Here is a 26969-nt window from a genome sequence, read left to right as displayed (position 1 = left end):
ATATATTTTACACTTTATGTACACGATTCACACATCAGATGAGGGTAACTTTTTTCACAGGAACAGGTCACCATAAATCAACATTTAAAAACGAGGTATTGGCTGAGAAGTTGTCTTTCTTCAAGCTGAATACTTACTACTAGCTTAAAAAGTAATAATAATAATAATAATACGTGGCTGCTACATCTGCCCTTTTGAGCCCTGTGCCTTATCACCCAGCAGAAAGAGATCTCCTCCCTCAGCCTTTGCAAACAAAGAAGAGTGTCCTGGAGGTTCTACTGCCATGGGTGGATACAAATGTCGCAGCGAATGGTGGGAACTCAGGGAGTTGGAACAAACAAGAATTTAGCAGGTACAACACATCTCATCTCCTCCAGATCGTGAATAATTCGGCATCGAAGACAATGAGATATGGTGGCAGCTAAATCTTGAGGACACGATCAGGAGAACAACAGACCAGCCACCGAAATGCCCCTGTTTTGACCCATACATGAAAGTGGCTACATAGTTGTATTGATAATTTAAGATGACAGAGAAAATAATCTAAATTCCCTGTGGGCCTCTGCAGTCACTGGGGCGTCTGTCGGTTAAAATGCTGGATTTGAGCCTGTACGTGCCCCACCCAAAGGGACTAAAACCTTCTCGCTGGTTTCAAGAGGCCTCTCTGCTCGTGGAAGACTGGAGAAAACGTGTTTGATAACTGGACGAGCCACAGTACTATACGCTGTTGCGTTCGGAGCAGCGAGGAACTTAAATGATTGACGCACCATTAGCATTTTCCGCTGCATGGAAAGTGTTGATTCTCCAGCCTCAGTACGGAGGACCAACCTGGGTGTATGGCTCGTAATATAAGCACTCGAGCCCGTCTGATTGGACTTTCGGGTAAAAAGGTCTTGCTGAGCCTTATACCGTACACCCACAGCCCAACAACTATCTCATGAAATCTCTATAAAACTGGAGCAGACGCTCCCTGTCCCTACTAAGGTGCTTTAAGTTATTCAGTGAATTCTGGTCCGTTGCATTTAGGCCCTTTGGGCGTGGTAACTACGACAGTAGCAAATCGAAAATAAGGACCAGAAATGTCATACAGTCTGTACGAGGTAGAATGGTGTCCTTCCTATGCAAGTCGGGTAAATTAATATGCCGACATGAACGATTACAATGAACAGACACGTACAATTGTCCTCTGCCTACTCCTCTATCTTCTTCACTGTACGTCAAAACTGGCGAGTCAGTGTTGAAATGTTGGAAGAGGAAACAAATTGCAAAATCGTCCACAAATAAGCATTTTACATTACGCCTTCCTGCAGACATGATGCAGTTGAAGGCTCTAGAAAAGAAGGCAATCCTTAAAATATTCCCCTCGGGGATACCGTTCCTCTACTCAAATTTATCTGACAGCACAGCACCAACTTGGTATCTAAAAAAGTGATGTGATTACAAGGACCGAATGATGATCGGAGGTAGCCACTGAAACCCCATTGGTGGTCCTAGAATACAGTGATGCCTGCTACTGTCTTACGCCTCTTGATGTCAAAGGACATACCTAGACAGTGTTGTTTGCATAGGAAAGTCTTATTTATAATCGTGTCGTGTAGGATAGGGTTATCGACAACGGATCACCATCTCCTGAACCGAGACTGAGAGCAGCTGAGGAGCTGCCTGGTCTCTGTAATCCAGAGAAGACATCGGTTAACAATTCGTGCCAAGGTCTTCCCTCCTATTGTGTCATTTTCGGTCCTTTGCTGGGTTCAGGAGAGCTTTCAAAATTGCTCGCTTCAGTAGATGGGAAAGTGGCCTGTCAGCCATATCGAAGTCTTGAATTGTGATTGGGAGCAGTATCTCCAGCCTCAGCCAGTTTTGAATCTATCTCTCATGTGGAAAACGGGCAGTTATAGGGCACAGAAGTTTTGGTCCTGAAATTCAACCCTTCAAATGGTGACAGAGCACTGGATACAGGCTGGTAGTGACAGTATCAGTGCAAAATGCTCTGCTATTGTCTGGATGATGTCTCTGGGTGTTGTTGGCAGACCACTGTGTGTAGAGAACCGACTGCAATTACCAGAAGTCACCGTGATGGCACTCCAAACCTCTGTTAGAAATATGGAGCCATTCAAAGAGTCCATGAACGCTTGCCATAATGTTTTCTTGCATTCCCCGGTTATGTGTCCAGCTTCGGCTCTCACCAGTCAAAAAGCTGCGATATTTTCCGTCGTTGGGTGTCTGTTAAACCGTCACAGAGACGTGTGTCTGACTCGAACTACTGAGCGGCGCTCATCGGTTCACCAAGAATTCTAAGAAGACCTGAAGACTTCGGATGGGGAAAGGAGAGGTATGGTGGATCGATTGTGCGATGAGGTTAATCCATTCTGGAACCTACCTCGGTGTTCAAACGTAGCCATCTGGCTGCACTTGATCCATCTCACTGGCGTCTTTCCAGGGAGTGCTCCATCCTTGCAAAAAAAGGCTTGGCTTAGAACACACGGACTCACATGCTTTAAAACGCATTTCTTGTAAACAAAAGCTCAGGGGATGTTCCTGTGCTGGAAATTTTGATTGCTCCAAATGCATCCTGATCATACCGATGTCCCACTGTAGCATGAGAGCTGTCTATCATGGGGTTGCACTTACAATCTGTCTCTCCACTGTAGTGGGGAGTCGGAAACAGGTGTAGGTTCAGTCTTGGGGTGAGATGGTGGCCTAGGGCAGGCATCACATACCATTAGCAGACGCAGTAGAACCGTTAGCACGAATGACATCGAAATAGGACGTCGGTAAAACGATCTGCTTTCACCTGTGGTGGAAGCATCTTGTCTAATATTTGGTGTGGGAAGGTTTAGCAGTGGTGTTGGCTGTGGCAGACTGTTTACCAGACTTTGGCGCTGGAGGTGGGCTATGGACTCTGAAATAACTGCAGTTGAACAAGTTCACTTTTAAACGCAGTTATTAGTGCAGAAACTAGCAACCACCGTTTGTATACAAGTGTCAGTTATCGGAAGAGGCTTTTTAAGAGCCGAAGAGAAGTCTGTAGTGAAAGTGTAAGGATTCATGGCTTTTCTAGGCCTCTCTATAAGGGATACGTCTTGTTATTTTCACCACCTGTTTCTTAAGTTCTTCAAGGAAAATATTGCTGCATGCCATAATCCAGACAGTGATGCCCAGAGGAGATGAACAACCGAATCCCTCGTGAATGGCCTTACCACATTTGCCGCCAGTGGCTTCTCCCTTAAGACCGAGAGTAGTGCGCGTAAAGCGCCAGCATTTGAAAAAGCGCACTATGTTAGGGACGTACGACCGCACGCTTCAACTGTTGAAAGAAAGAGTAAACTTGTCTGATTTTGATCAGGTCGCCATCCATTTCATTATATTTTGCACGACAACAACACAACACACTTTCCTAGGCCCACTCAGCTTTCAGTTACTCCTTGGGAAAATTATATCTCTGCATGACAAAAGACCTTTGCTGTAGTTCAAGATATTGTGTAGCTCACTTGCAACTTTACTTTCCCTCAGGCGCTTAGCTCCCTATAGGATCTTTAGATGTTAGGAACTAGGACTTTCTATGAACAATCGCTTCATAGATTTCAAAGTGCCACCGAGGCCCCATAAATCCTTTTGAATAAAGAAACCGGAAACTTTCTCAAAGTAGCCCTCTTCTCCCCTCTTTCTTTCCTTTTTGTACAACATTATGACCGACAGCATGCATTCTGTTCCTATTAACATAAGAACTCTGAAATATTCCTGAATCAGGAGGACTGGTTACACGAGCCCACTCGTTAGATTGATTGTTGAAACCCACCAGCGGTACATCCATTCCGCTAGGATCGGAGGAATAAAATTACAAGGGATCTACTCGGTTCCACGAAGAGCTGGGGTACACTCAGAGCTCCGCTTGCCTGAGTAAGCTATATAATTGGGGTGGGCAGTTTCCCAGTTAGCGACAGTTCCACCTCAACAACCACGCATCTCATCAGTGTGCAGCAAACTGGAGGGTTTCTTAAAGATGTTTTTACCATCCTCGCGACCCGGGTGGTCAAGCAAAGATTCTAGCTCCCAATGGCAAACGATGTTCTATTGTCGCGTCATACCGTGGTCATTGAAGCATTTCCAGAGTCTATGGCGACGGAAGTCTAGCGATGCTAGTCAGTTTCCTGCCCAGCCACTCCACCCCCCCCCCCCCCCCCCCTGTGGGTCCGGGAGTTAGAATAGGCGCGACGTACTCCTGCCTGTCGTAAGAGGCGACTAAAAGGAGTCCACACGTTTCAGTCTTTACGTCTTGGACCCTTGTCTAGTTTGATCTCCATCTTTCTCAATTTTCCCAAAGAGCAAGCCATTTGTTGAAGGGCATCCGTTGTGCATTGAGATCTTTAGCCCACTCTCTCATCGTCGCATTTCAGTTCCGCTCATTCTCCATCTCTTGGGTGAGGACACCTTCCTGGGTGCGTTTTCCACCTTGCACTATGCAGCGTCGCTTTCTGCGCCGACGATGACTGTGGACTTATTAGCACCTCATATACGGCGTGGTAGCCAGTACATTGTTGTGGGGCTGCCATGTACCCTGTTGGTTGTAGCCCCCTGACAACACAGGGATCGCTCTGCTGATGCCTGCCAGGCGGCCCTTGCTGAGCCTGTGTGGCGCCCATATGGAGGGCCCTGGTCAGAGTGGGTAGCATCAGGGCGGATGACACGTCGTGAAGAACAGTATTTCATGCTAAAAATGTGGCCCCAAATGGTTCTCCTCCCAGACCACACCAAGAAGCCTCAGTTTTTTGTGGAGCATTTGGAAGACAAGTTTGGGGAGGTGAAGGGCTTGTCCAAAATGTGCTCTTGGTCGGCCTTGATAAAAACAGCATTCTCTGTACAGTCAGAGGCATTACTCGCTTCTAACTGGTTGGGGGAAGTTTCTGTTACCATCACACCCCATAGCAGCTTAAATATAATACAGGGTATTATATTGCAAAGGGATGTCCTTCTGCAGTCTGACGACGTGCTGAGCGCCAGTTTAGAGCTGTGAAGTGTTGGTTTAGTCTGGCGCATCTAGTGGAGTCTGACGGATAATCAGGTTACCACCGGTGCCTTCATCTTGGCCTTTGAGGATGACACATTGCCCGAGAAAGTCTGGGTGATGGATGTTAAGCCATATGTCTTCCCGCTGTTCTTCCAGCATCACATGCCGCAATTGTGGACATCAATCACATCCCAATACTCCATGTGCCCCACCTCCTACCTGTGTCAACTGCAGAGATTATCATTCACCTTGCTCACCAGACTGCAGGATTTTACAGAAAGAGAGGAAAAACATTGGATATAAGATCCCCGACCAACTGACCTACACTGAGGCTAAGAAGGAATTTGAGCGCTTACGTCCTGTGAATATGACGTCCTCTTACGCTGCCGCTGGGAGAACAGTTGTTTCCCCATCAGTTCCTCGCATTCCTGTCTCCTCTCAGAATCAAAAGACTACACCTGCCCTCTTGATGGTAGGGGTCATTTCCTTTTCTGATGCTCCCACACCACCTACTTCAGGATTAACACCCTCCCAACCATTGGGGATATCAGGCTTCACTTCTGAGCCAGAGTAGTGTGTCTTTTTCCGCTCCTCTCGCTAGGAAGGGATCCCTTGGGTCGCTCCCTTCCCAGGTTTCTGCTAGTGGGAAAGATGACACCAACCAGTGGCTCAAGAGCCAAAAAGCAGCGGGTCGTAGGGCTTCACGCTAAGAATCAGTCTCAGAGACTGGATCAGTGAAATCCTCCCAGCCAGGGAAATCCAAGGAGGAGTGAGAGAAATCCAAAAGGAGATCCTCAAGACCAAGGGAATGGCGGTGGCACCCACATCACCACTAGCTACAAACTCTGCATCTGCGGATGAGGTGGAGATTCTGGCCTCTGCTGAAGACCTAGATCCCATTGGATCCTCAGACCCAATGGATATAGACTGCTCATGCAAAATGTCAGTGGCAGCAGGTGACCCTGAGCTATAACTGCCTCATTGAATGTTCCATGAATTCCCAGTCTCACGATGACATCATCCTCCAGTGGAATTGTGGCGGTTTTCTCCACTGCCTGGCTGAGCTACAGCAGCTGTTGAGCTTTACACCTGCTTTCTGCATTGCCCTTGAGGAAAGCCGGATCCGGCAATGCGGACCCCTGCCCCCTGTGGCTGTAAGGTATACTCAGGGACCGTAGCGACTACAATCGAGTGTCAGGTGGAGTTTGCTTTTATGCTTTAAACTCAGTCTGTAGTGAAACTGTGCCCCTTCAAACTCCTCTTGAAGCTGTAGCTGTCAGAATAAGGATGACGCAGGAAATAATTGTCTGCATTGTATATCTTCCTCCAGATGGTGCAGTATCCCTGAATGTATTGACTGCATTTCTCTAAACCTTTCCTACTATTGGGAGAGGGCCGGGCAAAGTGGCCGTGCGGTTAAAGGCACTGCAGTCTGGAACCGCAAGACCGCTACGGTCGCAGGTTCGAATCCTGCCTCAGGCATGGATGTTTGTGATGTCCTTAGGTTAGTTAGGTTTAACTAGTTCTAAGTTCTAGAGGACTAATGACCTCAGCAGTTGAGTCCCATAGTGCTCAGAGCCATTTGAACCATCTGATTTTACTATTGGGAGATTTTAATGCCCATAACCCCTTGTGGGGTGGCACCATGCTTACTGGCCAAGGTAGAGATGTCGAAACTTTACTGTATGAGTTTGACCTCTGCTTCTTAAATACTGGGGCCACCACACATTTCAGTGTGGCTCATAGTAGTTACTTGGCCACTGATTTATCAATTTGCAGCCCAGGACTTCTCGCATCTATCCACTGGAGAGCACATGACGACCTGTGTGGTAGTGACCACTTCCTCATCTTCCTGTCACTGCCCTGGCGTCAGGCCCATGGTCTCTTGCCCAGATGGGCTTTAAACAAGATGAACTTGGAAACTTTCACGTCTGCTGTCACCATTGAATCACCCAACACGGCAACATCGATGTGATGGTTGAGCAGGTGACTACAACAATCGTATCTGAGGCATAAAGCACAATCCCTCGCTCATTAGGGTGCCACCAGCGAAAGGCTGTCCCATAGTGGTTGCCAGAAGTCGCTGAAGCAATTAAAGAGCGTCGGTGAGCTCTACAGTGGCATAAGCGGCACCGTTTCTTGGAGAACCTCATAGCCTTTAAACGGCTCTGTGCCCCTGTTCACCAAATTATCAAACGATGGAAGCAGTAGTGTTGGGAGAGATATGTCTCGACTATTGGGTTCAATACGTCACCTTCCCAAGTCTGGGCAAAGATCAAACGTGTTTTCGGGTACCAGACCCCAACAGGTGTTCCCAGTGTTAACATAAATGGCGTGTTATCTACCGACGCAAACGCGATTGTCGAGCACTTTGCTGAGCACTATGCTCGAGCCTCTGTGCCAGAGAATTACCCCTAGCCGTTCACACTCTCAAAAGGTGGCTGGAAGGAAAGTCTCTCGTTCCCTACACGCTACAATGAATTCTTTAACGCCCCATTTACACAGAGTGGGAGATATTCAGTGCCCTTGCACATTGCCCCGACACAGCTCCTGGGCCGGATCTTATCCAGTCAGACGATTAAACATCTCTCATCTGACTACAAGAGACATCTCCTCGTCATCTTCAACCAGATCTGGTGCGAGGGCGTCTTTCCATCGCAATGGTGGGACAGCACCATCATTCCGAAGCTCAAACCCGGTAAAAAACCGCTTGATGTGGATAACTATCAGCCTCACCAACGTTATTTCTAGGTTGCTGGAATGTATGGTGTGTTGACAGTTGGCTCGGGTCCTGGAGTCACATGGCTTAGCCTACTGGCTCTATGCCAGGGCGGCTTCCACCAGAGTCCCTCTACCATTGACAATCTTGTGTGCCTCGAGTCTGCCATCCGAACAGCCTTTTCCAGACCCCAACACATGTTTGCAATCTTGTTTGATTTACGAAAAGCGTATGACACCACCTGGCGACATCATATCCTTGCCACATTATACGAGTGGGGTGTCTGAGGCCCACTCCCGATTTTTTCCAAAATTTCCTGTCACTTCGTACTTTCCGTGTCCAAGTTGGTGCATCCCATAGTTCTACCCCCCACCCCCTACATCCAGGATAATGGGGTCGTGCAGGGTTCTGTAATGAGTGTCTCTCTATTTTTAGAGGTCATTAATGGTCTAGCAACAGCTGCAGGTCTGTCGGTCTCACCTTTTCTGTAGGCAGATGACTTCTGCATTTCGTACTGCTCCACCAGTACTGGTGTTGCTGAATGGTGCCTACAGGGAGCTATCTACAAGGGGCAGTAACTGGCTGTAGCCCACAATTTCTAGCTTTCAGTCACAAAGTCGTGTGTTATGCACTTCTGTCGGCGTCGTACCATTAATCCAGAACTAGAACTCTACTTTAATGACGATGCACTCACTGTTATGGAGACATATCGATTCTTAGTACTGGTTTTCGACACCTGATTGACGTGGCTTCCACACCTTCGTCACTTTAAGCGGAAGTGCTGGAAGCACATCAATGGCTTCCGCTGGCAGAGCAAAACAAAATGGGATGTAGATCGCTCTACGCTGCTGCAACACTACAGAGCCCTTGTTCAATCCCGCCTTGACAATAGGAGTCTGGTTTATGGTTCGGCGGCACCCTCAGCGTTGCGTTTACTTGACCCAGTGCACCACTGTGGCGTTCGCCTAGCGACAGGAGCATTCAGGACGAGTCTGGTGGCCGGAATCCCACCATTGCAGGTTAGGCGTGCATAACTGCTGGCCAGTTACGTTGCACACGTTTGTAGTTCCGAATCACCGTCTCCTTTTCCCACCCATGGCAGTTCATCCCCCCATCGATGGCCCAGGTAAGGGCTTCCAATTGCAGTTCGTGTCCAAACCCTTTTTTCCGAATGGGAGTCCTTCCCTTTAGCGTCTATACTTGAGGTCCATTCACGTATGTCTCCATGGTGTACACCTAGGCCGCGGCTTCGAGTGTACATTTCACATGGCTCAATTAAGCCACTTACTCTCGATTCTTGACATGTACCATGGCCACAAAGTGGTTTACACCAACGGCTCGATGGCTGATGCTCACATCGGCTTCGCATATGTCCGTGGAGAACATATTAAACAGCATTCCTTGCCCGATGACTGCAGTGTTTTTACTGCCGAGCTGTTCGCTATATCTCGTGATCTTGAGGACATCCGTTCATGCCCTGGGGCATAGTTTCTCCTGTGTACTGACTCCTTGAGCAGCCTACAAGCTATCGACCAGTGCTATCCTCGTTATCCTTTCGTAACGACCATCTAGGAGTCCATCTATGCCCTGGAACGGTCCAGTCGTTCAGTGGTGTTTGTTTGGGCACCAGGTTACGTTGGAATCACAGGCAACGAACTTGCCGACAGGCTGGCCAAACAGGCTACACGGAAACCGCTTATGGAGATCTGCTTCTCTGCAACTGACCTGCGTTCAGTACTACTCCGCAAGGTTTTGCGGCTTTGGGAGACGAAATGGCATAAGCTCAGCACGCACAACAAATTGCGTGCCATTAAGGAGACTACGAATGTGTGGCAGTCCTCCATGCGGGCCTCTCGCAGGTACTCTGTGATTTTCTGCCTGCTCCGCTTTGGCCACCCTTGGGTGACACACGGCTACCTGCTGCGCCGTGATGACCCACCTCAGTGTCGGTGCGGCGCCCGGCTGACAGTGGCCCATATCTTGGTGAGCGGTCCTTCTTTGGCTGCCCTGCGGCGGACTCTTCAGTTACCGGACTCGTTGCAATTAATTTTATCTGAAAACGCCTCATCAGCTAATTTAGTTTTACGTTTTATACTTGACGGTGTATTTTATCATTCTATATAAGTTTTAGCCCATGTTCTTTGTCCCTTTGTTTTCTCCATTCTAATGCTTTTAGGGTGAATGTTTTCATCTGTCCCAGAGTGGCTAGCTTTTCCTTTTTATTCTCTTGGTCGGCCAGCCACGGACATCTGGTCCCTTATTTTTACCGTTTGTACATGTTTCTTGCTTATCTCTGTAGTTTTCTTTTCCTGTTTTGTCCATAGTAATATTGGTTGTCCTTCTGCTGTTCTTGTGGTTCTTCCTTTCTCTTGTTATTGTGCTGTACATCTCCTTCATTTTCTTCTTTCCCTTGTGTAATTATTTTACCAGGAACAAAGGACTGATGATGTCTCAGTCTGTCCCTTCCCCTCGCCCCTCTTTTAAACTATCCAACCTGCTGAGGAACTCCGGAGCCGCCAAGCCTGTATCCAGCAAACGAATGCTGATCCCCTGATGGTACTAATTTAAGATTTTTCATAAACTATATGACAGAGTTTGCCTCTTAAAAGAAGAACTTATCTGTGTATTATAAATTATTCTTCACATTTTGTTCAATTAGTTACACGAAATTTTTTAATTTTTGCGCCATTGGGAGGTGGTTTACAAAAAAGTTACAGTTGTTTTTTTATTACACGTTATTTATCCCAGTTCACCTTCCGTAGAATTGGCGTACCATCTCTGAAGTTGTCGAAGAAATATAAGCAAAATATATAGGTAAAGGAAAATTCGAATTCCTTAGGCTTTTTTCTCTGTCATCGGTCCTCTGAATGGTCTGACGCAGCCCGTCACGAATTCCTCTCCTGCGTCAAACTCTTCAGTACAGAGTAACAGAATCAACATCCGCAAATATTTCTTCGAAATATACTCTAAGACAAAAAGAAAAATGCCTCGCACGACGAAGGAATCATCCGAGCAGGACAGAAATCGGTAGATGAGATGTACATGTACAGGCAAGCAAAGAGGTGGACCGAATCATCTTTGGTTTACCCAATTTGTGAAGCTCTTTCTCTTAAATAAGTAATACATTTTTTTAAAACTATAATCATTTGCTTCCCTGTGTATGTGCATCACCTCTTCGATTCTTTCTTTTGTGTTAGAGAGTATTACTGTCGATATATTCCCTTGTTGTTTATACCCTCCACATCTCCTACAGCTACTATGGGAGTTATTTCTTGATGTCCTATCTCCCTGTCCCTTCTTCTTGTTAATATTTTCCGCATATATCTCTCCTTATCCATTCTGGGAGAAAACATCTCATTCCCTATCAGTCCACCTAATTTTCTACATGATTCTATAGCACCACAACTCAAAGGTTTCGATTCTCTTCTTTTCTGACTTTGAAACAATCTATGATTTACTTCTGTGAAGTTCTATGCTGCAAATCTATGTTCTCAAAATATTCCTCCTTAAATTAAGTCCGACATTTGATACAAGTGGATTTCTTCAAGCAGGAATGCCCTCCTTCCCTCTGCTACAGTGCGTTTTTAGGTCTTCCTGTCTTCATCGTCATGTATTATGTTTCTTCTATGCCAGCAGAATCCGTTCGCTTTGTGTGCTTCTTGGTCCCGTAAGTTCTGGTGTTAAGTTTAACGTTAATCTCATTTGTTCAGCTCTTCTTTTTTTCTGTTTACTCTCAATATCTGATCGTATGTCTCCAGACTCTTCATCCAAAGTTGTGTTTAACTTTGATATTGACTCCCCTGTCTTCCATGATGTTTCCCATTTCTTCTTCTACCGTGACTCCATACAGCTCCGCCCTCGTAGAGGCCTTCAATGCACTCATTCAGCCTACCCGCCCTCTTCCCTGTGCTTAACAATGAGATTCCCGTTGCATTCTCAATGTTGAGGCACTTGCTTTCAATTTCCCTTAAGGTTGTTTGCCTTTTCTGTACGCTGAATCTGTCCTTATGACGACCATATCTCTCTTGATTTATTCGCATTTTTCCTGTAATCATTTTGTTTTCACTTTTCTGCACTTTTTACTTATCTTACGCCTTAGCGACTTCGATTGCTGTATTTCTGTCATAATCTGAAATTTCTGTACCTCCTCCCTTGGTCGATCACCTAAAATACATCTTTAGATTAAAAAACAGCCGACAAGTTGCAAAGGATAAAGTAATCTTTACCTAGGTTTCGATAGATTTAAATCTATCTTCTTCAGAAGGCTTATGCGCTCTCCAGCTTCCATGTACTTAATTTTATTTATCTGACGAACCCTATTCTCAGGGCTATATTTTATTTGGACTAATGGAGCTATGCAGATGTTTGTAAAAATGGCAATGACATATCACTCCATGTTAATGTAATACTGCCGCCTTCTGAAGAAGATAGATTTACATCTAACAAAACCTAGGTAAAGATTACTTTATCCTTTGCAACTGGTCGGCTGTTTTTTAATCTAATTACGTGGAACCGTTGCTGTTGTGCAGCTATGTTTAAAATAATAAAATACATCTGTTGTTACCCAAGGCACAGTTACGTTCCGTTTACTTACATTTGGATGATCGGTTACTGTGACTGCATTTTTGAGATGTGTAAATTCCTCTTCAGCTGAACAGCCTGCTGTGGTATTCATTATCGCTATATTAATCACTTAGAGAAATTAACTCATCATTCCTCAGTAGTTCAGTAGCCTGCTTCCTTTCTCATTCATTCTTTTGGATAATTATCTTCACTTCTCTATCCATTATTGGCTTTAGTTTCATGTGGATTCTGACAGGGAAAGTCCTATCACTAACCATTCAGGGCAACATCTCTGCCCTACCTTCCTATTCATGAGGAACCCTACTCCCGTACCGAGCGAGGAAGCGGAGTGGTTAGCTCACTGGACTCGTATTCTGTAGGACAATGGTTGAAGCCCGCGTTCGGCCATCCGGATTTAGGTTTTCCGTGATTTTCCTAATTCGCTTCGGGCAAATTCCTTGATGGTTCCTTTAAAAGAGCTCTTCCGACTTCCTTCCCCGTCATTCTCTAATCCGATGGGACCGATGACGTCGCTGTTTGGTCTCTTCCCCCGAAATTAGCCAACCAAGTTACTCCCGTTACACTATTTTCTGCTGCTGTGGATATTACCTAATATTCTCAGGCAAGATATCTTTTAATTTTCATCTTCAGGGCAATATGCAGAAACTGATTGCTGCTCTCGTCCAGTCCAGAACATTGTATATCGTCTCTGACTGAGGAGTATGAGTGGTTGGTTATTTTCAACCTGTTACGTTTCCTGAATGCAATCTTTGTCCAAGAAAAGGTCTACCGGAACTACAGCCATGTTCATCTGTACAGTTCACTAGAAATGCCGCGCCTTCGTCTGAAGACAGATACTCCACAATGTGATATATAGATAATAATACAGTAATGTAGATTCATTCAAAAAATACATAAAGCAGTGTGACCATTCATATTTAGGTTTACTGTGATTTTCCTAAACCACTTCAGACAAATGCCGTTGAAAGGGATCGACCGATTTACTCTCCGATCCTTCAAACAATCCAACCTTGTTGACGCAGCTTTATAAACTATACTCTTCCTTCGTCGATTTCTTTTAAGCAGTCAGTGGTTGTATGTCAAAAACGCCTTCTTGCATTACTATAAGCGACTGTGTCTACTTTATGCTTCAGAGCAATGACAGACAACGGCAAATACTTGGTGATCACACCTGAGGAGGTGGCCTACGTCAGAGAGCAGTTGGGCACCAACGAGGAGGACATCAAGACGGCTGTGACGTCACTCCGAGAGTGGCTCAGGATGCAGCCACACTTACCCGACGCCGTAGGTCAGTACATTTGTCACACTAAAGGCCATATATTACACCTAGGAAATGCACATACGTTATTCATGAATGTTGTAACTACTTAGAGGTAATGCCTTGTACATATAAATATTATTTATCTCTTTCATAAGCAGATTTAGGGCAGCATTGTCTTATCATTGTTGTATCTGAAACTCACTCCATTTATTACCCATATAACAAGTCAGAAATAACTCAGCTATATCTCGTTACTGATGATCTAGTTTTTTTTGTTGATCACTGGGAAACAAATACTTGTAGTTTTGTATCCTAAATTGTGATTGGAAGTTAAGGAGGAAGTAATCATTACAAATTTTCGTGTTAAATCTACCTCCTTATTACAACTTCACTGCCTACATCTTAGCTTAGGGAAAACACTGAATTACAATGATCAGCTCTCCATCTTATTTTTGAATTTTATGTACCTCTTCCAGCTGGCTATCTTGGTTTTCTGTTCAGTGATTCGGAATGCTTCGATATGCTGCTACACTCTTTAATATTATGCATACTACATTTAGCAGTATTGTGAACGCAGATGCGTATGTGCAGTATAATATGATTGTGGGATCATACGACCGTTTTAAAGGAACATATATAGTAAAAAAACTGAAAAAGTTTATCTTGTAACAATTCTATCATACCAAATTTTATACAACAAAACTGCTATCAGTTTTCTGTTTTGTGTGTCCTTAATATCCTTATAAAAATCTACCTTCATAATCACTACTTGAAATCTGTGTTCCAGATGACTCCGTTATTGAGCGAATGTACATCAACTGCAAGTGCAGCATGGAGAAGGTTAAACTGGGATTAGACGCATACTTCTCCCTCAAACACAAATTTCCCGAGTTACTTATGAACAGAGATGCAGAAGCAAGCGAGTTCCCGTTTGCAAAGGAGCACTTGTGAGTTCCAACCTGTCTTAAGCTTTTTAAATTCATACAGAGTTGTTATTTTTCCAATAGCTTTTCATGCTCTATTGTAATGGTTGTATAACTCTGCAGAGCTCTCGTTCCAATGTTTGGACTCCAAGTATAGGCGTACGTTACCTTGTTACTTCTTCGTGAAATGATAATATTTGGTTTTTCGGGAAAACAGCGGAGTCTTTTGTGTTACTAAAACAGAATTTAAGTATCTGCATTAACGATCAAATGAAAAAATCATTTTTGAATCCTCTGGGACTGCTGCATAATGAATGTCTTTCAAGGACATAATGAATTTGTATCATCAGTTATGCTGCTGTGACTATTACTTTTTATTTGAATTGTGGGCATATTTCAGCTACACAGAGATCATCAGGTAAGCTGTAATTGAACATTTTATAAATTTTTGTACATTTCTTGTTTTACATGAGAATTATGAATAATATGATTTTACATACGTTTGAAGTCCTGAGTTCCCTGCAGTAGTTGTTATTGTTGCTATTTATTTATGCTGACTATATTCTGGGTTACGTAACAACAATAATTAGTTTTGCTGTTTTCTAGTCGTGCGTTTTCAAGTCGTAACTTCCATGCAACGTCGTTTCTGTTGTTATCTATTTGTTATTGATTATACTTTACGTTAGTGTAACAGTAATAATCATCTTAGTAGTTTGGTCTGACTTTTCGTTTAGTAGTGCTCAGAAATAAATTGCAGTCTGTTGTTGAAATCTCTTACAAAATGTCAGCTACAGACTGAAATTTATTTATGACCACTAATAAAAGAAAAGTCAGGCCAAACTACTAAAATGATTGTTACTGTTACACTAACGTAAAGTATAATCAATAACAAATAGATAACAACAGAAACGACGTTGCATGGAAGTCACGACTTGAAAACGCAGGTAAAATCTTATTATTCGTAACTCATATGTTATTTAACAAATTTACCAAAATTTATAAAATGTTATATTTCAGATATGATGATGCCTGTATAACTTAAATAGGCCCGTAGTTAAAATAAAAAAATACTACTCATAGCAGTGCAACTGGTTATGCAAATTTATTATGACCTTGAAGAATCAGTTACGTGTTTTGTCAGTCGTTCTGCCTTATAATTCGACAGTTGTTTTAATGAGAGTTTCGATATCACAGCGTTAGACTGTTTCGTTAGGCTGCTTGCAATGGTATACCTCTTTAAAAACTCGTTGACTGAAATGCACTTTTATAAACGTGCAGTCGTGTCATTATTTCAACGCAGAAGACTTTGTTCCTGTGCTCTAGATTTTCAACAGTTCTGCCGGCACTACATATCTTAACAACATGTCCAGCACCTCCGTTGTTTGTATATTTATTCTTCAACATTCGAGACAACTCGCAAAGTGACACAGCCTGCTCTCATTTCAGTGTCTATCTCGTCGTTATTGTGTAAAACGGTCTGACAACTATGGATCTGTCAGAATCATCTCGCAAACCCAAAAGACATATATGCCCACTGCATCTTCAGCTACATTTTTCTGTGTAAACCAAATGTGTGGTGTGTGGTGAAAAACAGATAATCCATTCTTGCTATCAAACTTAAAAGGAGGGATCACTCTTTAGTCAGCTCTAATGTACACTGAAATATCTTCCTCAGTTTCAGTCTCAGTTGCATGTGTTGTATTATACTCACAATTTATACTAATGCGTTACGTTAAAAATGTCGTTGTGTGTAAACATTTTTTTATAATCGTGTTCCAATTAGAGGTTATGTTTTTAAACTTTTGGTACCTCAAGTGTCCGTTATTTTTCCAAAAGACGTTTCACCACTCTTAGTTTTCTCGCCGTACTTTCGTGTACAATCCTCAGCGTTACCATCGAATTGTTATCGTCAGCTAGAGTACTGAATAAACACGTTGGCATTAGACCAGTGTCAGCAAAACGCCGCACTGTACACTCCACGTTAAGTGTATTGAGACGCTAACAGTACTATATGGATACTGCTGTCTCCAAATGCAAGTTTTTCCACTGTGCTCGTACTCGCACAGCACAAGATAATATAATGTTTGGAGAGAACTAGACACCCCTGTTTTGTTCCCTGCGTCCCTGTTTTGTTTCCTACGTGAAAAGGAGTACCGGTTAGGCACTTAACCAGATAAACAATCTTTCCTTTTGTTAACGTTGTTGTAGCTTTAAGCCACGTGGTTGGAAGAAGACAATACGATCTCTCTTTCGAAGTTCCAGTTTCTCTTCCATATATCATCTACTAACCTATAACTCAAAAAATCGAATGTAATATGCCCTGCAAAATACCTGATAATCTAGTGAGACGAAAGAGTGGCAAAAAATTTAATCCAATGCATTATAAGTCAGTTTCTTGGAACTCTAAAAACAAGCTTCAAAGTAATGCAGTTCGCATTTATCATAGTTTTCATCGATCGTGTCAATACTGTGCTGTTGGACTCTGCACATTCTCATCTTTTTCATAGAATTCAAAGATGTCCTACACCGTCAGCTTCTTCACATCTTTCATGGTGGATCTTCACTTACTTCAAACACTGCAGTAGCCTATGTTGTCGTCTATACGATTAATGTTAAGCCTTATGTGATGTTGCATGATAATAATAAGGCTAAGATGTATTTGAAACAATGAAACATATACAAAATTTACCACCACGTGGAGGCGTCCCACCACAAATTTTTCCCCTATGCCGAACTCTTTTCAGAATGGCACTTGCTACCGATATCCTCAATTATTTGCTGGGTATATCCCAATTTCTTCTTCCTCAGTTTTTCCCTTACAACGCCCTCTAGTATGTGCTGGCATACTGTCCATTCTTCTTGTCAGTGCTTTCCATATATTCATTTCCTCGCCGATTTTGCAGAGAATCTCCACATTCAGTACTTTATCAGTCCACCTAATTTTCGACATTCTTCTGCAGCACCACTCTTCAAATGCTTCGATTCACTTCTGTTCTGGTTTTACCACAGTCCATGTTTCACTACCACACGATTTTTTGGTCCAAATGTGCATCCTCAGAAATTTTTCCTCAACTTAAGGCCCATTTTTAACACTAGTAGACTATTCTTTGCCAGGAACACCATTTTTGCCAGTGCGAGACTCTTTATTATGCCCTCATTGCTCCGTTCGCCATGTGTTATTTTGCTGCCTTCGTAACAGATTTCCTTAACTTCCTCTACTTGTTGATTACCAATTCTGGTATTAAGTCTCTCGCTGTTATCATTTTTGGTACTTCTCATTACTTTCGCCTTTCTTGGATTTATTCTCAGTCCATATTCTGTACTCATTAGAGCGTACATTCCTGTCAACAGATCCTGTAATTCTTCTTCTCTTTTACTGACGACAGCAGTGTCAACAGCGAATCTTATGACTGATATCCTTTCACCCTGAATTCTGACCTCATTTTTGAGACCTCTTGTTTTTCCAATGCTTCTTCCAAGTATAGACTGAACAGTAGGGGTGAAAAACTACGTCCCTGTCTTACACCCTTTTTTATCCAGTCTTATTTTCCCCCTTGTTTCTTTTACATCCTGTATATTATCACTTTCTCTCTTTCGATTACACCTACTTTTCTCTGAATTTGAAACATCTTGCTCCATTTTACATTGTGTAACCCTTTTTCTAGGTCGACAAATCCTATGAACATGATTTACTTTAGTCTTCCTTACCTTACGAACTACAATGTCAGTACCGCTTCTCTGGTGTCTTTACGTTTTCTAAAACCAAGTTGGAAATCTTCTAAAACGATTTCAATTTTCTTTAAACTTACGGCTACCTTTCACCACTACTAAACCTCTGTCTCTTCTATTGTTTCGAAGTGGCGATGGTCCCAAACGAACGAATGGTACTCAGAAATTGGCCAGAGGACTGACTGATAAGCGTCTTTAGTGGATGAATTACAATTGCTTATGGTTTTTCCAATTAGTTCTGCTTGGTGCTTCCTTTTCCTGCAACAACATTTTTGTAGCTTTTCCACGTTACATTGGAGTGGACGCATGAGATAAGGTTTTGTACCTGAAGGATAGTATATATTGGAGAAACACATGATGTTTTTTGGTCAGTGTTTCATTTTAGTGATAGATTTTGGGCCGGCCGCTGTGGTACCGCGGTTAAGGCGCTCAGTCCGGAACCGCGCGACTGCTACGGTCGCAGGTTCGAATCCTGCCTCGGGCATGGATGTGTGTGATGTCCTTAGGTTATTTAGGTTTAAGTAGTTCTAAGTTCTAGGTGACTGATGACCACAGTAGTTAAGTCCCATAGTGCTCAGAGCCATTTGAACCATTTTTTGATAGATTTTGGAATCACGTGAAGGACCGTGTCGTAGGAAGTTTCGTTCATTTTCTGATGTTTTTTGTTATTCTGAGACTTTAGGTAGTGTTTTGCCCAGCTTTTGTAAGTGTTAAGAGTTCTATATTTGTAAATGTTCTATAATACACTCCTGGAAATGGAAAAAAGAACACATTGACACCGGTGTGTCAGACCCACCAAACTTGCTCCGGACACTGCGAGAGGGCTGTACAAGCAATGATCACACGCACGGCACAGCGGACACACCAGGAACCGCGGTGTTGGCCGTCGAATGGCGCTAGCTGCGCAGCATTTGTGCACCGCCGCCGTCAGTGTCAGCCAGTTTGCCGTGGCATACGGAGCTCCATCGCAGTCTTTAACACTGGTAGCATGCCGCGACAGCGTGGACGTGAACCGTATGTGCAGTTGACGGACTTTGAGCGAGGGCGTATAGTGGGCATGCGGGAGGCCGGGTGGACGTACCGCCGAATTGCTCAACACGTGGGGCGTGAGGTCTCCACAGTACATCGATGTTGTCGCCGGTGGTCAGCGGAAGGTGCACGTGCCCGTCGACCTGGGACCGGACCGCAGCGACGCACGGATGCACGCCAAGACCGTAGGATCCTACGCAGTGCCGTAGGGGACCGCACCGCCACTTCCCAGCAAATTAGGGACACTGTTGCTCCTGGGGTATCGGCGAGGACCATTCGCAACCGTCTCCATGAAGCTGGGCTACGGTTCCGCACACCGTTAGGCCGTCTTCCGCTCACGCCCCAACATCGTGCAGCCCACCTCCAGTGGTGTCGCGACAGGCGTGAATGGAGGGACGAATGGAGACGTGTCGTCTTCAGCGATGAGAGTCGCTTCTGCCGTGGTGCCAATGATGGTCGTATGCGTGTTTGGCGCAGTGCAGGTGAGCGCCACAATCAGGACTGCATACGACCGAGGCACACATGGCCAACACCCGGCATCATGGTGTGAGGAGCGATCTCCTACACTGGCCGTACACCACTGGTGATCGTCGAGGGGACACTGAATAGTGCACGGTACATCCAAACCGTCATCGAACCCATCGTTCTACCATTCCTAGACCGGCAAGGGAACTTGCTGTTCCAACAGGACAATGCACGTCCGCATGTATCCCGTGCCACCCAACGTGCTCTAGAAGGTGTAAGTCAACTACCCTGGCCAGCAAGATCTCCGGATCTGTCCCCCATTGAGCATATTTGGGACTGGATGAAGCGTCGTCTCACGCGGTCTGCACGTCCAGCACGAACGCTGGTCCAAATGAGGCGCCAGGTGCAAATGGCATGGCAAGCCGTTCCACAGGACTACATCCAGCATCTCTACGATCGTCTCCATGGGAGAATAGCAGCCTGCACTGCTGCGAAAGGTGGATATACACTGTACTAGTGCCGACATTGTGCATGCTCTGTTGCCTGTGTCTATGTGCCTGTGGTTCTGTCAGTGTGATCATGTGATGTATCTGACCCCAAGAATGTGTCAATAAAGTTTCCCCTTAATGGGAGAATGAATTCACGGTGTTCTTATTTCAATTTCCAGGAGTGTATGTGAATGTTATTTTGAAGGTAGTGTAAATTCCTCAGTTAATGAGTTTTACAATGGATGATTCTTAATATTTATTAAAATATTTACATAACGTGTGATCGGTTAAGCCATAGGTCGTCAGACGTGCACCATCTTGTACGTTGGGACTAAAGGTCATTTTACAATGAAATACATGATATTTGCAAATGAACTGAGTTTCTGTAAAGTGTCAAGAACTCTCCATGTCTCGAAAATGGATATTTGTATTAGTTTCCAACGGCGTCTATTTGAAAATTTTTTAACCTGCAACTGGTATTCGATGATAGTTCTGCATACTTCGATTTACGTTACTAATTATGGCCATGTAGTAGAAAAATATTGTAACACGTGGACTATTAAATACAGTACTGGCAAGGTTCTCTCGATTTTGAAGATTCTTTTAATTACACTACAATGTTAATTCCCTGGAACAGTTTTTCACTTTTGGAATGAACCCTACTGATTCGGAGTAATATTTGCAATTTCAGAAAACCACTGCCGAGTGCACCCCACATAAAGTGTATGCCATCATTTCAAAGTAGAATCAGAAAATTTATTTAACTTCTATTCCAGGGCTGGTTAAAGCGTTACATGGTACAACAGTGACTTGTACTCACGGGTATTTTACAGTTGTTGATTTACAGAAGCTCTCCTGCATACTTTTCGGGTATGCTGCTCCAGAAGTAATTCCTAGACTCGCGTACAGAGGAAGGAGGAGTTGTGAGGGCGGGTCATGATTGGTACCTAGATACCTTAGGAGGGAGCCGCTAGCAAAGTTCGGAGTTTGTAACACGATCCGAGTCAAAGATTTAACCTACCAGGATTTTTCCAAAGAGTGCACACACCGCATTAGGTTGAAGGATTCATTGTGGATGCATACATTATTGTTTGTTCTGGTATTTCGTAAATTGTATCATCATTTTGACCGACCGCATATATTAGCCTCTGTCTCATAAGCATGTATTAACAAGAGTATATGCCTCCTACAGCAAAATGATGATTATGCCACGACTCACAAAGGATGCATATCGCGTGCACGTCTGGACCGCAGTGGACGAAGACTCGACCAATATAATTTGGCCCCTGTATGGTAAGATAGTGACCGGTGGACTGGAAGTTTTGTTGGACAAAGACTACTCTCTTGGAGATGTCATCATCTTCGACATGGCCAACGTGAATGCCGGACACATCGTACGTGCAGATATCAACCTCATCCGCAATCTTGAACTCTGCTACAAGGTAATTTAAGCCAAACTGTTCCATTCTGGTCCAACCGATTAAATTTATAACATTTATGGCCATTAAAACTGTTTTCCAGATTGGGAATCAAATATGGGTATAAAGTGGCCTGATGTTTCCTCCAAATAGTTCTGGTGCCCAACATAAGAGTGACAGGAAGCAACCTCCTGCCACAGACATCAGTTGCTGTTGAGGTGGCGTGCTTGGAGCCTGTAACTGTCTGATCACAAGGCAATATATTACTATATAAAAAAGAATGTGGGCAACATGATGAACAACTAATTACAGTCATTAACAGTATAACGAAAAACATAGTTGCAACTCGTCATATAGGGTAGATATTGACTTGCAGATAGGCACAACAAAAACACTGTCAGAAAGTGAGATTTCGGCCAACATACACACAAATGCAACTTTCGCACACATCACCACGGTCTCTGGCAGCTGAAGCCACACTGCGAGCAACAGCCCATGATGAGAGTGGCAGCTGGATGATGGGGGTAAGGAGAAGGCTGGGGCAAGGAGGAGGAGGTATAATAGTGGAGGGGTGGTGGGGGGCGGTAAAGTGCTGCTTGTTTGAGCATACAGGGACGAGATAGAGAGAGGGTAGGGAAGCTAGGTGCAGTTTAGTGGTTAGATGAAGGGTATGTGTGGGAGGGGAAGGGGTTAGCGGAAAAGTAGAGAGGTACAAAGGCAGTGCGTTGTTGGAATAGAGGACTGTGTAGTGCTGGAATGGGAACAGGAAAGGAGCTAGATGGATAGCAACAATGACCAACGAAGACTGATGCCAGGAGGGATACGGGAACATAGGATATAATGCATGGAGAGTTGATGTCTGTGCAATTCAGGAAATCTGATGTTGGGGGGAATGATCCAGATCACACAGGCTGTGAAGCAGTCATTGATATGAAGATCGTCGCGTTGGGCAGCGTGCTCAGCAATGGGCTCATCAAGCTGCTTCTTGGCCACAGTTCTTCAGAGGCGATTCATGTAGACACACGGTTTGCTGGTTATCATGATAACGTAGAATGCAGCACCGTAGCTGCAGCCTAGCTTCCAGATCACATGACTGGTTTCAAAGATACCCCTGCCTTTGGTGGGATAAATGGTGCTTGTGACCAGACTGGATTAGGTGATTGGGGAGGATGTGTGAGACAAGTCTTGCACATAGGTCCGTTACAGGGATATGTGCCATGTGGCAAGAGATTGGAAGCAGGAGTTGTGTAGGGATGGATGAGGGTATTGTGTAGCTTCAGTAGGCGGCGGAATACCACTGTCGTTAATATGCACACAAATTTTCACCTGCAGTTTGACGAGAGAGTATGGAGATGACTTCAAATTTCTGAAATCTAGACTGTATCTAACTCAGTGAACAAGGACTAGCCGGTATAATTGTAGTTCAATCCCGATTACTGCTGGTGGCAGCACCCCCAATTACTGCAAAATTTTTGCGACACTTGGGGATGACTGCGGCGACTTGTGGTGGCTTGCTAATAACTGGAATTGCTGGCAACCGGAACGATAACTGCCCGAGTGAAGTCGTGCGGCCACTTATAACTGCGGATAAGAGAACCATTTGTCTGTTGTCATTCGAAAGCAGGATGAAGGACCTGCTTTCACCGCATTGTGTAGTGGCATACACAGCTTTTGATAGATGAGTCAGATTATTTTAATGCCTTGTGGTGGAAACATAATGTGTTTCCTGTTATGTGCACCATCTCTGTGACGAGCGATACCATGTGATGCCATGCTGGTGACCGCCTGCCGTGTGACGCCCTCTGTGTACATCGCTGTGTACTGCATTTAACCGAGTGCGCAGAGGGCCCAGTTCGACTCCCCATTTGGAGAGTGTTGGGCTTAACTGCCCAACGACAAAGCTAGTTCCAAATTGCTGAATTAGTTTCCTAGGTTCACTTTCACAAAAATAAGGTTTGCTACGTGCTATCTATTTATTTTCTAATAGAAACTAATTTAATTGGTCCTTAATAAATCTCATTATATTCACTACATTCCCAAAAATCATAAAGTAAAAATTGCGCAGGTGATTGTGATAAAGGTAACAGAACTATTTTGGCATAAGGAAGTAATGGGCAGAACCGTATATGACGGTTTTTATTGATAAAATACTTGCACCTTAGAGCAACAGTTTAAGCCGATAGAAGCTATTCAGTGTGACGTCCATTCTGCAATTCACTGGTGACATACGAAAAACTGCGCGGGACTCGAAACCGGATTTCCTGCTTATCGCGAGCAGTTACCTTAATCAGATATTATTAATCAGGGTACGAAAACGCAGTAGCTTCATTTAAGATCTGAGGACATGATCAAGAGAACAAACAACAAAAATTAATATAGAATGGCTTCCTGGTGGAACGAAACAAAACAGCGACCACACGCCAGCAGGAGGTTGTAGATTCGCATTGATCCACAAGCCCCAGTAGGGGTGACACGGGCATTTCTTCTCGAAAAACGTTCCATAGACTTATCACATGGCTCAAATAGGTCAAGTTCCGGGACAAACATCAAACAAATACTTAAATAAAGCCGGCCGTAGTGGACGAGCTGTTCTAGGTGCTTCAGTCTGGAACCGTGCGATCGCTACGTTGCAGGTTCGAATCCTGCCTTGGGCGTGGATGTGTGTGATGTCCTTAGGCTAGTTAGGTTTAAGTAGTTCTAAATTCTAGGGGTCTGGTTACCTCAGCTGTTAAGTCCCTTAGTGCTCAGAGCCATTGTTTGAACTTACATAAATATTCCCCTTCTCCTACCCAGCACACTGCAGCTATGGGGAGGATCTAGGAAAAGACTTCGCAAAAATCGGCATAATATTGACGATACCTCGAACGGTGAATTGAAAAGGTATGACGATCTTCGAAAAACGATCAAAAAATCAAGGACGCTCATGTTGCCAACTTGAGCAGATAAAATTCAGTGCATTTCTGTCCGTGCTTGGGAGAAATGTCTTGTCCTGGAACAGAATCGGCAGTGGCATAACCGGGTGTGGAGAAACATGAAGAAGAGAAGCACGTATTTTCTTTATCAACAGCCACACCTCTGCAGAAGGTCCACACATCCGTTAATGTTCGTCCATGTCAAGAGTTTGACACTGAGGGAAAACCAGAAAATACACCATATTAATGGCATGTAACTGGAGCCGCATCATGTGTCTCTCATTGACAACCAGGTACCAGTTCACACGAGCCTCCATGGCGAGGAGGACACGATGCAGGGCTCGGCATTCCTCAGACCGTGTGATTTCAGAATGACAGTTCTACACGAAGGCAATAAACGTCACTTGTCATAGGAGTCCTGGTACAAGATGAAATGCCCTGTTTCACCGCAGGACACGACAGATAGAATAAATTGTGGAAAGGGGCCAAAATAAGAGGCTGTCAGTTACACTAGAACATACAACTTTATTATTTGATCAAACATTACACGACCCTAAAAAATTTTTGAAACACACAGGTTTAATCTTTAATACTTAATTACCGGCTGAAAGCCACTTAACTTTCAAAACGACTGAAGGCCAATAACTTAAAATGCATGCATAATCAGAAATTTAAAAGGCAAGCCTAATCTTATAACCGTTCTTTAGTTAGGCTGAAGCAAACAAGTTTAAATTAAATTGACTGGAGGCCGAAGACTTAAAACTCCAAAGAATTATTGTTTTTTAAATAACAAAGCCCTTACGTGAAACAGTTCTTTAATTTAGGTTGAAGAGCTTAAGAAAAACAACTGAAACTCAAACTGTCTGAAGTCCGAAGGCTTAAAAATTCAATAGGTTGAAGTAAACAAGTTAAATTCAAATCGGCTGAAGGCCGAAGACTTAAAAATTTAAAAAAAATTTAATGCCAAAGGGCTTACGTGAAACAGTACTTTAAACTAGGCTGAAGTCCTTAAGAGTAAAATAACTCTAATTTAAAACACAAAACCAGCTAGAAGCCATACAAGTACGAACAACAAGAACAAATTTTTAAAAAATAGAGCAATACACACAAGGCCGCCCAAATTTTCCAGGGTCCTTCTGTAATTCAAACACTAACGCTCGTTTAGGTAAGACAGGCAGTCGGGCAAAGCATTCACGATCCGACGACAACCCAACCGACCGACAGTCAGCGGACCCACCGACAAAATAACTTCCACTTCAGCCGAGCAGGGCACAACAGGGAGTTCAACGGAACAACGTAGCAGATATTGGCGCCCACAACTAATCATACATGGAGCTCGCAAACTACACACCGTGCCAGACAGCAACAACACTATGAGGAAACTACACAGCCTGAAATATACGTCAACGCCCAGGGCAGGTAACCGGAACGTTAACGGCCACAAGGCCGAAGATTTCGCTGGTGCCCTTCAATTCGAACAACCAAATATAATGAAATTCCAACAGAGTGTGGCTAGAATTTGCCAACTTGAAAACCACGTTGTCGCTCGCCGAAATATCCCAACAGCCGACAACGAACTCCAAACGACACAATGTGAACAGTCTTGACTTGCTGGTAGGTTGAATAAAAACTCAACTTTTTTGTCGAGGATCGGTGACCCACGGACCTCGCAGCAATGGGAACAGCGCCACACACTCCGACACCGCGTAGAGACCGCCGGTGGGCCCCAACCAAACTACTCCTCGCCGAGAATTCCTCACTGCTCCACGCCAACCAACCGACTCCTCAGCGCAAGTACACCGACAACATTTAAAATAACTTGTCACTCAAAATCACACAAACCATACACAGTTTCGCGCACACTTGCACGAAGAACCAGACAATGCTAACGGCAGTGACTGTACAATAACACGTACGAATCACGAGTAGGCACACACAGCCAGGCCATAAGCGACCGCCGGCCAAATGCTTGTCATCCAGTAAGACGAGCGACCGGAGACCAACCAAAGTCGTCGCCACTAAAATCATGTGTGTCGGCAACCGTCGGGCGAGTCATGGTGGTCTGGACCTCACTGTTGCTGCGCCCCGACTGAACTCGTGCTGCGTCCCAATTCCAACACTGCCAGATCCGAACCAAGTGCTGGCACGTTCCAACTGACTGGACGACACACGACGACCGGGAAATAATAGCAGTCCAGCAAAGATAATACAGCATGGCTTATATCGATAAGCGCTGCTGCTGCCGCTCACGGGCAGGCAAAGCAACAACTCAGTGACACAAGTATTTGAAACTAACATAAAGGGTTTGCAGTATGGCAAAAACGGGATGTTAAATAAGAGATGTCTTGTGAGGCGTGCGTGGCTCGTGTTCGTGCCAAGTCTTCAGGGACATAACAATATTTCATGAAAAAGTTCTTGAGGTGCTAGAGTGCA

At 44.3% G+C, this 26969-nt stretch overlaps 1 protein-coding gene across 2 annotated transcripts in view; it reads left to right on the top strand.

The window, feature by feature from the left end:
* The window catches only part of LOC126187953 (clavesin-1-like), a 50414-nt gene that overhangs the window by 6100 nt on the left and 17345 nt on the right, over positions 1-26969 (top strand). For both annotated transcript variants that reach the window (XM_049929329.1, XM_049929328.1), the window contains exons 2-4: positions 13445-13599; positions 14360-14519; positions 21399-21648. In XM_049929329.1, the coding sequence (XP_049785286.1) occupies positions 13449-13599; positions 14360-14519; positions 21399-21648 (561 nt within the window). In that variant the 5' untranslated portion in view covers positions 13445-13448. The remainder of the gene's footprint in view (positions 1-13444; positions 13600-14359; positions 14520-21398; positions 21649-26969) is intronic.

The sequence above is a fragment of the Schistocerca cancellata genome, chromosome 5 (genome assembly GCF_023864275.1).
Source record: "Schistocerca cancellata isolate TAMUIC-IGC-003103 chromosome 5, iqSchCanc2.1, whole genome shotgun sequence".
In the NCBI taxonomy this organism is placed as follows: Eukaryota; Metazoa; Arthropoda; class Insecta; order Orthoptera; family Acrididae; genus Schistocerca; species Schistocerca cancellata.
The sequence above is the reverse complement of the archived record's forward strand: the minus strand, read 5'-3'. Positions and strand labels throughout refer to the sequence as shown.